General features: G+C 42.0%; 1 protein-coding gene across 2 annotated transcripts in view; it reads left to right on the top strand.

Annotated features, from left to right (window-relative positions):
- Window positions 1–16907, top strand: part of Dgkepsilon (diacylglycerol kinase epsilon) — a 197176-nt gene that overhangs the window by 116817 nt on the left and 63452 nt on the right. For both annotated transcript variants that reach the window (XM_071679837.1, XM_071679838.1), the window contains exon 7: window positions 5205–5388. In XM_071679837.1, the coding sequence (XP_071535938.1) occupies window positions 5205–5388 (184 nt within the window). The remainder of the gene's footprint in view (window positions 1–5204; window positions 5389–16907) is intronic.

The following is a 16907-nucleotide window of genomic DNA, read 5'->3' as shown; positions in this document are numbered from 1 at the left end:
ACTACACCTGTTTCAGGAGTAGTACTACTCCTTTCCTTGCTCTTGTCCTCTCACTAACCCCTGACTTTACTCCCAAGACATTCCCAAACCACTCTTCCCCTTTACCCTTGAGCTTCGTTTCACTCAGAGCCAAAACATCCAGGTTCCTTTCCTCAAACATACTACCTGTCTCTCCTTTTTTCTCATCTTGGTTAAATGCACACACATTTAGACACCCCAATCTGAGCCTTCGAGGAGGATGAGCACTCCCCGCGTGACTCCTTCTTCTGTTTCCCCTTTTAGAAAGTTGAAATAGAAGGAGGGGAGGATTTTTAGCCCCCCGATCCCGTCCCCTTTAGTCGCCTTCTACGACACATGAGGAATGCGTGGGAAGTATTCTTTCTCCCCTATTCCCAGGGATAGGAGAGAATGAATATATATATATATATATATATATTTTTTTTTTTTTTTTTTTTTTTTTTTCCCATACTATTCGCCATTTCCCGCGATAGCGAGGTAGCGTTAAGAACAGAGGACTGGGCCTTTGAGGGAATATCCTCACCTGGCCCCCTTCTCTGTTCCTTCTTTTGGAAAAAAAAAAAAAAAAAACGAGAGGGGAGGATTTCCAGCCCCCCGCTCCCTTCCCTTTTAGTCGCCTTCTACGACACGCAGGGAATACGTGGGAAGTATTCTTTCTCCCCTATCCCCAGGGATATATATATATATATATATATATATATATATATATATATATATATATATATATATATTTTTGCTTTGTCGCTATCTCCCGCGTTAGCGAGGTAGCGCAAGGAAACAGACGAAAGAACGGCCCAACCCACCCACATACACATGTATATACATACACGTCCACACACGCAAATATACATATCTATACATCTCAATGTATACATATATATACACACACACAGACATATACATATATACCCATGTACATAATTCATACTGTTTGCCTTTATTCATTCCCATTGCCACCTCGCCACACATGGAATAACAAACCCCTCCCCCCTCATGTGTGCGAGGTAGCGCTAGGAAAGGACAACAAAGGCCCCATTTGTTCACACTCAGTCTCTAGCTGTCATGTAATAAAGCACTGAAACCACAGCTCCCTTTCCACATCCAGGCCCCACACAACTTTCCATGGTTTACCCCAGATGCTTCACACGCCCTGGTTCAATCCATTGACAACACGTCAACCCTGGTATACCACATTGTTCCAATTCACTCAATTCCTTGAATGCCTTTCACCCTCCTACATGTTCAGGCCCCGATCACTCAAAATCTTTTTCACTCCATCTTTCCACCTCCAATTTGGTCTCCCACTTCTCCTTGTTCCCTTCACTTCTAACACATATATCCTCTTGGTCAATCTTTCCCCAGTCATTCTTTCCATGTGACCAAACCATTTCAAAACACCCTCTTTTGCTCTCTCAACCACACTCTTCTTATTACTGCACATCTCTCTTACCCTATTATTACTTACTCGATCAAACCCCCTCACACCACATATTGTCCTCAAACACCTCCTTTCCAGCACATCCACCCTCCTCTGCACAACTCTATCCATAGCCCACGCCTCGCAACCATATAACATTGTTGGAACCGTTATTCCTTCAAACATACACATTTTTGCTTTCCGAGATAATGTTCTTGACTTCCAGACATTCTTCAACGTGCCCAGAACTTTCATCCCCTCCCCCACCCTATGATTCACTTCCACTTCCATGGTTCCATCCGGTGCCAAATCCACTCCCAGATATCTACAACACTTCACTTCCTTCAGTTTTTCTCCATTCAAACTTACCTCCCAGTTGACTTGTCCCTCAACCTTACTGTACCTAATAACCTTGCTCTTATCCACATTCACTCTCAGCTTTCTTCTTTCACACACTTTACCAAACTCAGTCACCAGCTTCTGCAGTTTCTCACATGAATCAGCCACCAGCACTGTATCATCAGCGAACAACAACTGACGCACTTCCCAAGCTCTCTCATCCACAACAGACTGCATACTTGCCCCTCTTTCCAAAACTCTTGCATTCACCTCCCTAACTACCCCATCCATAAACAAATTAAACAACCATGGAGACATCACACACCCCTGCCGCAAACCTACATTCACTGAGAACCAATCACTTTCCTCTCTTCCTACACATACACATGCCTTACAGCCTCGATAAAAACTTTTCACTGCTTCTAACAACTTTCCTCCCACACCACATATTCTTAATACCTTCCACAGAGCATCTCTATCAACTCTATCATATGCCTTCTCCAGATTCATAAATGCTACATACAAATCCATTTGCTTTTCTAAGTATTTCTAACATACATTCCTCAAAGCAAACACCTGATCCACACATCCTCTACCACTTCTTAAACCACACTGCTCTTCCCCAATCTGATGCTCTGTACCTTCCTTCACCCTCTCAATCAATCCCCTCCCATATAATTTACCAGGAATACTCAACAAACTTATACCTCTTTAATTTGAGCACTCACTCTTATCCCCTTTGCCTTTGTACAAATGCACAATGCAAGCATTCCGCCAATCCTCAGGCACCTCACCATGAATCATACATACATTACATAACCTTACCAACCAGTCAATAATACAGTCACCCCCTTTTTTAATAAATTCCACTGCAATACCATCCAAACCTGCTGCCTTGCCAGCTTTCATCTTCCGCAAAGCTTTTACTACCTCTTCTATGTTTACCATATCATTTTCCCTAACCCTCTCACTTTGCACACCACCTCGACCAAAACACCCTATATCTGCCACTCCATCATCAAACACATTCAACAAACCTTCAAAATACTCACTCCATCTCGTTCTCACATCACCACTACTTGTTATCACCTCCCCATTAGCCCCCTTCACTGAAGTTCCCATTTGCTCCCTTGTCTTACGCACTCTATTTACCTCCTTCCAAAACATCTTTTTATTCTCCCTAAAATTTAATGATGTTTTTCATATGATGTATTATCAGTGATAACTTAAACTAAATCTTAAGGATTAATCCAATATACCCTTGGGGTTGCCACCATCAGTACAGAAGGACCCATGGTGTGCCAAGATGAGCCTTTAGGTAATCTTCTTCATATATTTTGCCTTGATGAAACTTTTTATCTAATTCTCCTCCTCCATGTTATGTTGGTATCTTCTCATGGCTAGCAGGCAGACTGACCCTGGAGGGAAATGTAAGTTTTGAAATAAATGTCAAGGGTTGATCTGTTGAATCCATAGGGTTCCCACCATCAATACATAAGGCCTCTAGCGTGCCAAGATGAATGTTTAGGTAATGTTTTTCGTGTATTTGGCCTATTGATGAAACTTTATATTCTCATGGCTCACAGGCAGACTGACCCTGGAGAGAAATGTAAGTTTTGAATATAATAAAAAGATATCTCCAGAACAGTGTCCCATGAGCATTTTCCTGATTGAGTTCCCTGCCCATCAATCCTTTCTATTTCAAATAAAGGGTCTGTAACTAATGGAGACCACCGTCGTGTGACATCCACATTCCAAGAATGAGGTGCATCTTTGACTTTGACATGGGATGAGTACATCACCATTGAGTGGGGGTTGTTGACTGACTGATGGGTGGACCCAGACTAAACCATGCCATCAATATATATCTGGCAATCAGTAAAGGGTGAGAGGCATTTATTTCACAATTAAGGTAGGAGGTTCAGAGATTTCTGCTACATAGAAGGTATTAAGAATATATGGTGTGTGAGGCAAGTTGTTAGAAGCAGTGAAAAGTTTTTATCGAGGATGTAAGGCATGTGTACGTGTAGCAAGAGAGGAAAGTGATTGGTTCTCAGTGAATGTAGGTTTGCGGCAGAGGTGTGTGATGTCTCCATGGTTGTTTGATTTGTTTATGGATGGGGTTGTTAGGGAGGTGAATGCAAGAGTCCTGGAAAGAGGGGCAAGTATGAAGTCTGTTGGGGATGAAAGAGCTTGGGAAGTGAGTCAGTTGTTGTTCGCTGATGATACAGCGCTGGTGGCTGATTCATGTGAGAAACTGCAGAAGCTGGTGACTGAGTTTGGTAAAGTGTGTGAAAGAAGAAAGTTAAGAGTAAATGTGAATAAGAGCAAGGTTATTAGGTACAGTAGGGTTGAGGGTCAAGTCAATTGGGAGGTAAGTTTGAATGGAGAAAAACTGGAGGGAGTAAATTGTTTTAGATATCTGGGAGTGGATCTGGCAGCGGATGGAACCATGGAAGCGGAAGTGGATCATAGGGTGGGGGAGGGGGCGAAAATTCTGGGAGCCTTGAAGAATGTGTGGAAGTCGAGAACATTATCTTGGAAAGCAAAAATGGGTATGTTTGAAGGAATAGTGGTTCCAACAATGTTGTATGGGTGCGAGGCGTGGGCTATGGATAGACTTGTGCGCAGGAGGATGGATGTGCTGGAAATGAGATGTTTGAGGACAATGTGTGGTGTGAGATGGTTTGATCGAGTAAGTAACGTAAGGGTGAGAGAGATGTGTGGAAATAAAAAGAGCGTGGTTGAGAGAGCAGAAGAGGGTGTTTTGAAATGGTTTGGGCACATGGAGAGAATGAGTGAGGAAAGATTTGCCAAGAGGATATATGTGTCGGAGGTGGAGGGAATGAGAAGTGGGAGACCAAATTGGAGGTGGAAAGATGGAGTGAAAAAGATTTTGTGTGATCGGGGCCTGAACATGCAGGAGGGTGAAAGGAGGGCAAGGAATAGAGTGAATTGGATTGATGTGGTATACCGGGGTTGACGTGCTGTCAGTGAATTGAATCAGGGCATGTGAAGAGTCTGGGGTAAACCATGGAAAGCTGTGTAGGTATGTATATTTGCGTGTGTGGACATATGTATATACATGTGTATGGGGGTGGGTTGGGCCATTTCTTTCGTCTGTTTCCTTGCGCTACCTCGCAAACGCGGCAAAAAAAAAAAAGATACATGTATCTACCGCATGAGATACATGTATCTTTCATGGCTTGTGGGACATTGCCTTAGAGAAAAATATTTTTTAATACCTCAAAGCTTACATTTTTAAGACTGTCATTTAGAATTGAGAAGCAGTGCTGGTTACAGGTTAAGATTTATAAGCTTATTGAAGGACATAATGCTACATTTTTTTAGCAAGGAATATATAAGGCATATGAATAGATGAATAGCATAAGTGGTTGTATCATTCTCTAACAAAAGATTTTCTTTACAGAGAGACCCTTTGGTTGGCGTATTGCCCCTAGGAACAGGCAATGATCTCTCACGAGTGCTTGGCTTTGGCGAGGGACATTCTAGATATGTGGATGTAGTACACTACCTTAAGGAGGAGCTAAACAAGGCAAAACCAACAAAATTAGATAGATGGAGGGTTCATTTTGTTCCCAATAGAAACCTTGGTTAGTTTTTTCCCTAAAGACAGGGATTTTAGTGTACAAATGGTTTAACATAAGATGATGTAACTTTTTTAGGGGTCATTGGACACAGCTGGTAAGTAAACCATTACTTGCTTGTTGCTTGAAGGTTTTATATTTCAACTTTGTATCTTGCATCTTTGCATCACATAAGGGCTCCACAGGACAGAGCAGCTGGCTTAAAACCATTCCAGCTGTTCATGTTCCCTCAGAGCTGATCAGTGAATGGTTAACTGGTGTTGGCTGGGGCCCATACATGGGATTTAAGTTGAAATTCTTAAGAAAGGGGGTGAGAGTGACGTTAATTGGGTAGTCAGGATTTTCTCTGCATGGTATGAATACCATATAGCTCCATGAATAGACGAAGAAAGGCCACATTTACTCACATCCATTCTCTAGTTGTCATGTGCAGCCCCTTACCTACAACCAGGTCCCACAGACCATTCCATGATTTACCCCAGCCACTTCCCATGCCCTGGTTCAGTCCATTGATAGCACACTGCCCCCTGTGTACCACATTCTTCAGATTCACTCTATCCCATTCTTGCCTTTCACCCTCATGTAAGTCCAGGCCCCAGTCACTTAGAATATGTTTCACTCCATCCTTCCATCTCCAATTTGGTCCCTCCATTCTCTTGGTTCCCTCCACTTCTGACACATATATCCTCTATGTCATCCTCTCTTATTCTCTCCATGTGTCCAGCCATTTCAGCACACCCTCTTCAGCTCTCTCAGTCGAACTCTTCCTACCACACATCTCTCTTACCCTTGTAGTGTTTAATCAAACCATTTCACGCCAAAATTATCCTCAAACATTTCATTTCCAGTGTATCCACCTTCTTCCACATATCCTTATCTGTAGCCTACATCTATATAACATCATTGAGACTAATGAATGTTCAAACATACCCATTTTTGCCTCCCAGACAATGACCTTTCTATCCACACATTCTTCAGTGCTTCCAAAACCTTCACTCCTTCACCCACCTGTGACTCACTTCTGCTTTCAAGGTTCCATTCAATGCCATGTCTACTCCCAGGTATCTGAAACATTTCACTTTTTCAAAATTTTTCCATTCAAACTCATTCACTTGTCAGCCTGTACCTAAACCTTGCTAAGCCTAATAACCTTGCTTTATTTCATTTACTCTCAACCTCCTTCAAACACTTTGCCAAACTCAGTCACCAGCTTCTGCAGTTCTTCACTTAAACCTGTTACCAATGCTGTGTCATCAGCAAACAAATAACACACTTCCCAAGCCTTCTCATCCTCTTCAGACTGCATACATGTTCCTCTTTCCAAGAATCTTGAATTTAACCTCCCTCAACACTCACCCATAAACAGAAAAAACAGCCATGGTGACATCACACATCCCAGCTGCTGGCCAACCTTCACTTAAAGCCACTCTTTCTCATCTCCTCCTACTTATATGCAAGCATTACATATGTGACAAAAACTTCTCAATGCTTCAAGTAGGTATCCTGTAACAACACATATATGTAAGACCCTCCCCAAAACATCTTTATCAACTCTATCATATGCTTTCTCAAGATCCATAAATGCCAAATACAGATCCTTCTTTTTCTCAAAGTATTTCTCACACACATTCTTCAAAGCAAATGCCCGATCCACAGATCCTCTACCACTCTTAAAACAACATTTTTCCCCTTCAGATTGATGCTCTGTACATACCCTCACCTCAGTCAACATTCTCCCACACAATTTACCAGGTGCACCTAGCAGACTTAAACCTCTGCAGTTTGAACACACTTCTTTAGTTCCCTTGCTTTTATACAGCGGCATTATACATGCATTCCTCCAGTCCGCGGGTACTTCACCATGATCCATACACACTTTGAAAATTCTGTCTAACCAGTCACCAACACTGTCACCCTTTTTCTTAAGAAATTCAGATGCAATACCATCCACTCTAGCTGCTTTGCAACATTTCATCCTACACAAGACTTCACCACCTCTTATTTCTTCTCCAAGATTCTTTTCATGACTCTCCTACTTCACCCACTTCCCTGATCCAAACCCTACATCTGCCAACCTACACATTCAACATTTCTTCAAAATACCTACACCATCTTGTCACCTCATCACTACCTATTACCTCTTACCTTTTTGACCCTTTCACTGATGTTATCATTTGTTCTCTTGTTTTTCTCATGATAATAACCTCCCAAAAAATCAACTTGTTTTGTCTGACATTTACTGATAATCAATGACCCCAACTCCCATTTGCCCTGATTTTCAACCCCTGCACTTTCCTCTTGATCTCTGTCGCTTTCATTTGTGCATCTCCCAGTCATTTACACTCTTTATCAGTAAGTACGACCCATACACCTCTCTTTTCTCTTTCACTAGTAACTTTACTTCATCATTCCACTACTCTCTACCCTTTCTCTCCTGCATACCTTCTACCTTCTGCATGTCATGCATACAATTCTCTTGAACACGTCAACACTGTTTCCCTTAATATGTCCCATTCCTCAACCACCCTGTATGTTCCATTTGCTCTCACCTTTTGACTTCTACACCCAAACTTTTCTGGTATTTCACTTTTCTAAGCTTGTTTACTTTCACTACCATGTTTTCATTCATATTGTTCCTTTTTCTGAAAACCCATGCAATCTTCATCTTTGCCTCCATGAGGTAATGGACAGACATCCCACCAGCTGCCATTCTCAACATAATCATATCTGGGGTCTGTCTTTTGCATGCCTATCAATTATGTAATTCAATAATGCCCTCTTATGATCTTTCATACTCATTGACATATACCTATATATGTCTCTCTTTTTAATCCAGGTATTCCTAGTCAACCAGTCCTTTTATTAGCACAACTCCACAAGCTGTTCACCATTCCTGTTCACCCTCATTGAATACCTCATCCCCCTAGCTGTATCCTCAATTGCCACATTACTCACTCTCACACTTATGTCACCATCACTGATATTAGCCCAGTCTCTAACATCAGAACTGCTGACACACTCACTCAGCTGATAGCAAGACACTTACTGTGCATCCTCCTCCTTCTCATGACCAGGTGCATTAGCACTAATATTCACCCATATCTGCATCTTGCTTAGTTTTTTACCCACATCAGTCTGGAACTCACTCCCTTTACTTTTTCACACATTCCCACAACTGCTTGGTCAGTAGTGCTACCTCTTCCTGAGCTCTTACCCTCCTATCAATACCTAACTATACCCTTAAAACATTTCCAAACTATTCTTCCTATTTATGTTTGAGCTTTTTTTCATTCAGAGCCAGAACATATAGGTTTTTCCTTAAATAAACTACCTATTCATCCTTTCTTCTCATTTAGGTTACATCCACACACATTTAGATACTCCAGCCTGAAACTTTGATGAGGATGAGTATTTCTCACTGAGTTCCTCTTCTGTTCCGAGTTTTAGAGTTCAAGTGCAAGAAGAGGGGTTTCCAGCTCTTGCTCCCACTTCCTCATACTCGCCTTCTATAACACACATGGAATACATAGGTAGGATTCTTTTTCTCTTACCCCACAAAGCATATGATAGAGTTGATGGAGATGCTCTGTGGAATGTATTAATAATATATGGTGTGGGAGGCAAGTTGTTAGAAGCAGTGAAAAGTTTTTATCGAGGATGTAAGGCATGTGTACAAGTAGGAAGAGAGGAAAGTGATTGGCTCTCAGTGACTGTCAGTTTACGGCAGGGGTGCATGATGTCTCCATGGTTGTTTAGTTTGTTTATGGATGGGGTTGTTAGGGAGGTGAATGCAAGTGTTTTGGAGTGAGGAGCAAGTATGCAGTCTGTTGTGGATGAGAGAGCTTGGAAAGTGAGTCAGCTGTTGTTCGCTGATGGTACAGCGCTGGTGGCTGATTCAGATGAGAAACTGCAGAAGCTGGTGACTGAGTTTGGTAAAGTGTCTGAAAGAAGAAAGCTGAGAGTAAATGTGAATAAGAGCAAGGTTATTAGGTACAGTAGAGTTGAAGGACAAGTCAATTGGGAGGCTAGTTTGAATGGAGAAAAACGGGAGGAAGTGAAGTGTTGTAGATATCTGGGAGTGGATTTGGCAGCGGATGGAACCATGGAAGCGGAAGTGAGTCACAGAGTTGGGGAGGGTGCGAAAGTTCTGGGAGCGGTGAAAAATGTGTGGAAGGCGAGAACATTATCTCGGAAAACAAAAATGGGTATGTTTGAAGGAATAGTGGTTCCAACAATGTTATTTGGTTGTAAGGTGTGGGCTATAGATAGAGTTGTGTGGAGGGGGGTGGATGTGTTGGAAATGAGATGTTTGAGGACAATATGGGGTGTGAGATGGTTTGATAGAGTAAGTAATGAAAGGGTGAGAGATATGTGTAGTAATAAAATGAGTGTGGTTGAGAGAGCAGAAGAGGGTGTTTTGAAATGGTTTGGTCACATGGAGAGAATGAGTGAGGAAAGATTGACAAAGAGGATATATGTATCAGAGGTGGAGGGAACAAGGAGAAATGGGAGACCAAATTGGAGGTGGAAAGATGGAGTGAAAAAGATTTTGAGTGATTGGGGCCTGAAAACGCTGGAGAATGAAAGGTGTGCAAGGAACAGAGGGAATTGGAACGATGTCCTATACTGGGGTTGACGTGCTGTCAGTGGATTGAACCAGGGCATGTGAGGCGTCTGGGGTAAACCATGGCAAGTTCTGTGGGGCCTGGATGTGGAAAGGGAGCTGTGGTTTCGGTGCATTATACATGACAGCTAGAGACTGATTGTAGCACTAGGAAAAGACAACAAAGGCCACATTCGTTCATACTCAGTCTTTAGCTGTCATGTATAATGCACCAAAACCACAGCTCCCTTTCCACATCCAGGCCCAACAAAACTTTCCATGGTTTGCCCCAGATGCTTCTCATGCCCTGGTTCAAGCCACTGACAGCACATCGACCCATATATACCACATTGTTCCAATTCACTCTATTCATTGCATGCATTTCACCTTCCTGCATGTTCAGGCCCCGATCGCTCATAATCTTTATAACTCCATCGTTCCACTTCCAATTTGGTCTCCCACTTCTCTTCGTTCCCTATGCCTCTGACACATATATCCTCTTTGTCAATCTTTCCTCACTCATTCTCTCCATGTGACCAAACCATTTCAACACACACTCTTCTGCACTCTCAATCACACTGTTTATTACCACTCATCTCTCTTACCCTTTCATTACTTACTCGATCAAACCACCTTACACTATATCTGTCCTCAAACATCTCATTTCCAACACATCCAAACACCTTCCCACAACCCTATCTATAGCCCACGCCTCGCAGCCATATAACATTATTGGAACCGCTATTCCTTCAAACACACACATTTTTGCTTTCCAAGATAATGTTCCTTCCTTCCACACATTTTTCAATGCTCCTAGAACTTTTGACCCCTCCTCAACCTTGTGAGTCACTTCCGCTTCCATGGTTCCATCCACTGCCAAGTCCACTTCCAGATATCTAAAAGATTTCACTTCCTCCAGTTTTTCTCCATTCAAATCTACTTCCCAATTGACTTGTCCCTCAACCCTACTGTACCTAATAAACCTTCCTCTTATTCATGTTTACTCTCAGCTTTCTTATTACAAACACTTTACCAAACTCAGTCACTAGCTTCAGCAGTTTCTCATCCGAATCAGCCACCAGTGCTGTATCATCAGCGAACAACAGCTGACTCACTTCCCAAGCCCTCTTATCCACAACAGACTGCAAACTTGCCCCTCTCTCCAAAACTCTTGCATTTACCTCCCTAACAGCTCCATCCATAAACAAATTAAACAACCATGGCGACATCACACACCCTTGCCGTAAACCGACATTCACTGAGAACCAGTCACTTTCCTCTCTCCCTACTCGTGCACATGCCTTACATCCTCGATAAAAACTTTTAGCTGCTTCTAAAAACTTGCTTCCCACACCATATATTCTTAAAACTTTCCACAGAGCATCTCTATCAACTCTATCATATGCCTTCTCCAGATCCATAAATGCTACATACAAATCCATTTGTTTTTCTAAGTATTTCTCACATACATTCTTCAAAGCAAACACCTGATTCACACATCCTCTACCACTTCTGAAACCACACTGCTCTTCCCCAATCTGCTGCTCTGTACATGCTTTTACCCTCTCAATCAATACCCATATAATTTACTAGGAATACTCAACAAACTTATACCTCTGTAATTTGAACACTCACCTTTATCCCCTTTACCTTTGTACAATGGCACTATGCATGCATTTTGCCAATCCTCAGGCACTTCACCATGAGCCATACATACATTAAATATCCTTACCCTGTATATATATATATATATATATAGATATATATATATATATATATATATATATATATATATATATATATATATATATATATATATATAGATATATATATATATATATATATATATATATATATATATATATATATATATATATATATATATATATATATATATATATATATATATATATATATATATATATTTTTTTTTTTTTTTTTTTTTTTTTTTTTTTTTTTTTTTTTGCTTTGTCGCTGTCTCCCGCGTTTGCGAGGTAGCGCAAGGAAACAGACGAAAGAAATGGCCCAACCCACCCCCATACACATGCCTTGATTCAATCCACTGACAGCACGTCAACCCCGGTATACCACATCGCTCCAATTCACTCTATTCTTTGCCCTCCTTTCACCCTCCTGCATGTTCAGGCCCCGATCACACAAAATCTTTTTCACTCCATCTTTCCACCTCCAATTTGGTCTCCCTCTTCTCCTCGTTCCCTCCACCTCCGACACATATATCCTCTTGGTCAATATATATTTTTTTATTTATTTATTTATTTATTTTCCTTTGTTGCTGTCTCCCGCGTTTGCAAGGTAGCACAAGGAAACAGACGAAAGAAATGGCCCAACCCCCCCCATACACATGTATATACATACACGTCCACACACGCAAATATACATACCCATACATCTCAATGTACACATATATATACACACACAGACACATACATATATACACATGCACATAATTCACCCTGTCTGCCTTTATTCATTCCCATCGCCACCTCGCCACACATGGAATAACATCCCCCTCCCCCCCTCATGTGTGCGAGGTAGCGCTAGGAAAAGACAATAAAGGCCCCATTCGTTCACACTCAGTCTCTAGCTGTCATGCAATAATGCCCAAAACCACAGCTCCCTTTCCACATCCAGGCCCCACAGAACTTTCCATGGTTTACCCCAGACGCTACACATGCCCTGATTCAATCCATTGACAGCACGTCGACCCCGGTATACCACATCGATCCAATTCACTCTATTCCTTGCCCGCCTTTCACCCTCCTGCATGTTCAGGCCCCGATCACTCAAGATCTTTTTCACTCCATCTTTCCACCTCCAATTTGGTCTCCCACTTCTCCTCGTTCCCTCCACCTTTGACACATATATCCTCTTTGTCAATCTTTCCTCACTCATTCTCTCCATGTGCCCAAACCATTTCAAAACACCCTCTTCTGCTCTCTCAACCACGCTCTTCTTATTTCCACACATATCTCTCACCCTTACATTACTTACTCAATCAAACCACCTCACACCACATATTGTCCTCAAACATCTCATTTCCAGCACATCCACCCTCCTGCGCACTACTCTATCCATAGCCCACGCCTCGCAACCATACAACATGGTTGGAACCACTATTCCTTCAAACATACCCATTTTTGCTTTCCGAGATAATGTTCTCGACTCCCACACATTCTTCAAGGCTCCCAGGATTTTCACCTCCTCCCCCACCCTATGATTCACTTCCGCTTCCATGGTTCCATCCGCTGCCAGATCCACTCCCAGATATCTAAAACACGTTACTCCCTCCAGTTTTTCTCCATTCAAACTTACCTCCCAATTGACTTGACCCTCAACCATACTGTACCTAATAACCTTGCTCTTATTCACATTTACTCTTAACTTTCTTCTTTCACACACTTTACCAAACTCATTCACCAGCTTCTGCAGTTTCTCACATGAATCAGCCACCAGCGCTGTATCATCAGCAAACAACAACTGACTCACTTCCCAAGCTCTCTCATCCCAATAGACTGCATACTTGCATATATATATATATATATATATATATATATATATATATATATATATATATATATATATATATATTTTTTTTTTTATACTATTTGCCATTTCCCGCGTTAGCGAGGTAGCGTTAAGAACAGAGAACTGGGCCTTAGAGGGAATATCCTCACCTGACCCCCTTCTCTGTTCCTTCTTTTGGAAAATTAAAAAAAAAAAAGAAAGGGGAGGATTTCCAGCCACCCGCTCCCTCCCCTTTTAGTCGCCTTCTACGACACGCAGGGAATACGTGGGAAGTATTCTTTCTCCCCTATCCCCAGGGATAATATATATATTTTTTTTTTTATACTTTGTCGCTGTCTCCCGCGTTTGCGAGGTAGCGCAAGGAAACAGACGAAAGAAATGGCCCAACCCCCCCCCCATACACATGTACATACACACGTCCACACACGCAAATATACATACCTACACAGCTTTCCATGGTTTACCCCAGACGCTTCACATGCCTTGATTCACTCCACTGACAGCACGTCAACCCCTGTATACCACATCGCTCCAATTCACTCTATTCCTTGCCCTCCTTTCACCCTCCTGCATGTTCAGGCCCCGATCACACAAAATCTTTTTCACTCCATCTTTCCACCTCCAATTTGGTCTCCCTCTTCTCCTCGTTCCCTCCACCTCCGACACATATATCCTCTTGGTCAATCTTTCCTCACTCATTCTCTCCATGTGCCCAAACCATTTCAAAACACCCTCTTCTGCTCTCTCAACCACGCTCTTTTTATTTCCACACATCTCTCTTACCCTTACGTTACTTACTCGATCAAACCACCTCACACCACACATTGTCCTCAAACATCTCATTTCCAGCACATCCATCCTCCTGCGCACAACTCTATCCATAGCCCATGCCTCACAACCATACAACATTGTTGGAACCACTATTCCTTCAAACATACCCATTTTTGCTTTCCGAGATAATGTTCTCGACTTCCACACATTTTTCAAGGCTCCCAAAATTTTCGCCCCCTCCCCCACCCTATGATCCACTTCCGCTTCCATGGTTCCATCCGCTGACAGATCCACTCCCAGATATCTAAAACACTTCACTTCCTCCAGTTTTTCTCCATTCAAACTCACCTCCCAATTGACTTGACCCTCAACCCTACTGTACCTAATAACCTTGCTCTTATTCACATTTACTCTTAACTTTCTTCTTCCACACACTTTACCAAACTCAGTCACCAGCTTCTGCAGTTTCTCACATGAATCAGCCACCAGCGCTGTATCATCAGCGAACAACAACTGACTCACTTCCCAAGCTCTCTCATCCCCAACAGACTTCATACTTGCCCCTCTTTCCAGGACTCTTGCATTTACCTCCCTAACAACCCCATCCATAAACAAATTAAACAACCATGGAGACATCACACACCCCTGCCGCAAACCTACATTCACTGAGAACCAATCACTTTCCTCTCTTCCTACACGTACACATGCCTTACATCCTCGATAAAAACTTTTCACTGCTTCTAACAACTTGCCTCCCACACCATATATTCTTAATACCTTCCACAGAGCATCTCTATCAACTCTATCATATGCCTTCTCCAGATCCATAAATGCTACATACAAATCCATTTGCTTTTCTAAGTATTTCTCACATACATTCTTCAAAGCAAACACCTGATCCACACATCCTCTACCACTTCTGAAACCGCACTGCTCTTCCCCAATCTGATGCTCTGTACATGCCTTCACCCTCTCAATCAATACCCTCCCATATAATTTACCAGGAATACTCAACAAACTTATACCTCTGTAATTTGAGCACTCACTCTTATCCCTTTTGCCTTTGTACAATGGCACTATGCACGCATTCCGCCAATCCTCAGGCACCTCACCATGAGTCATACATACATTAAATAACCTTACCAACCAGTCAACAATACAGTCACCCCCTTTTTTAATAAATTCCACTGCAATACCATCCAAACCTGCTGCCTTGCCGGCTTTCATCTTCCGCAAAGCTTTTACTACCTCTTCTCTGTTTACCAAATCATATATATATATATATAAATATATATATATATATATTATTTTATTTATTTTGCTTTGTCGCTGTCTCCCACGTTTGCGAGGTAGCGCAAGGAAACATACGAAAGAAATTGCCCAACCCACCCCCATACACACGTATATACATACACGTCCACACACGCAAATATACATACCTATACATCTCAATGTACACATATATATACACACACAGACACAAACATATATACCCATGCACACAATTCACACTGTCTGCCTTTATTCATTCCCATTGCCACCTTGCCACACATGGACTACCATCCCCCTCCCCCCTCATGTGTGTGAGGTAGTGCTAGGAAAAGACAACAAATGCCCCATTCGTTCACACTCAGTCTCTAGCTGTCATGCAATAATGCCCGAAACCACAGCTCCCTTTCCACATCCAGGCCCCACACAACTTTCCATGGTTCACCCCAGATGCTTCACATGCCCTGATTCAATCCACTGACAGCACGTCAACCCTGGTATACCAAATCAATCCAATTCACTCTATTCCTTGCCCGCCTTTCACCCTCCTGCATGTTCAGGCCCCGATCACTCAAAATCTTTTTCACTCCATCTTTCCACCTCCAATTTGGTCTCCCACTTCTCCTCGTTCCCTCCACCTCCAACACATATATCCTCTTGGTCAATCTTTCCTCACTCATTCTCTTCATGTGCCCAAACAATTTCAAAACACCCTCTTCTGCTCTCTCAACCACACTCTTTTTATTTCCACACATCTCTCTTACCCTTACATTACTTACTCGATCAAAACCACCTCACACCACACATTATCCTCAAACATCTCATTTCCAGCACATCCACCCTCCTGTGCACAACTCTATCCATAGCCCATGCCTCACAACCATTCAACATTGTTGGAACCACTATTCCTTCAAACATAGCCATTTTTGCTTTCCGGGATAATGTTCTCGACTTCCACACATTCTTCAAGGCTCCCAGGATTTTCGCCCCCTCCCCCACCCTATGATTCACTTCCGCTTCCATGGTTCCATCCGCTGCCAGATCCACTCCCAGATATCTAAAACACTTTACTTCCTCCAGTTTTTCTGCATTCAAACTTACCTCCCAATTGACTTGACCCTCAACCCTACTGTACTTAATAACCTTGCTCTTATTCACATTTACTCTTAACTTTCTTCTTTCACACACTTTACCAAACTCAGTCACCAGCTTCTGCAGTTTCTCACATGAATCATATATATATATATATATATATATATATATATATATATATATATATATATATATATATATATATATATATATATATATATATATATATATTATCCCTGGGGAT

This window comes from Panulirus ornatus, chromosome 30, assembly GCF_036320965.1.
Source record: "Panulirus ornatus isolate Po-2019 chromosome 30, ASM3632096v1, whole genome shotgun sequence".
NCBI lineage: Eukaryota > Metazoa > Arthropoda > Malacostraca > Decapoda > Palinuridae > Panulirus > Panulirus ornatus.
Note: the sequence above shows the minus strand (reverse complement) of the source record. Positions and strands in the feature narration are given on the sequence as shown.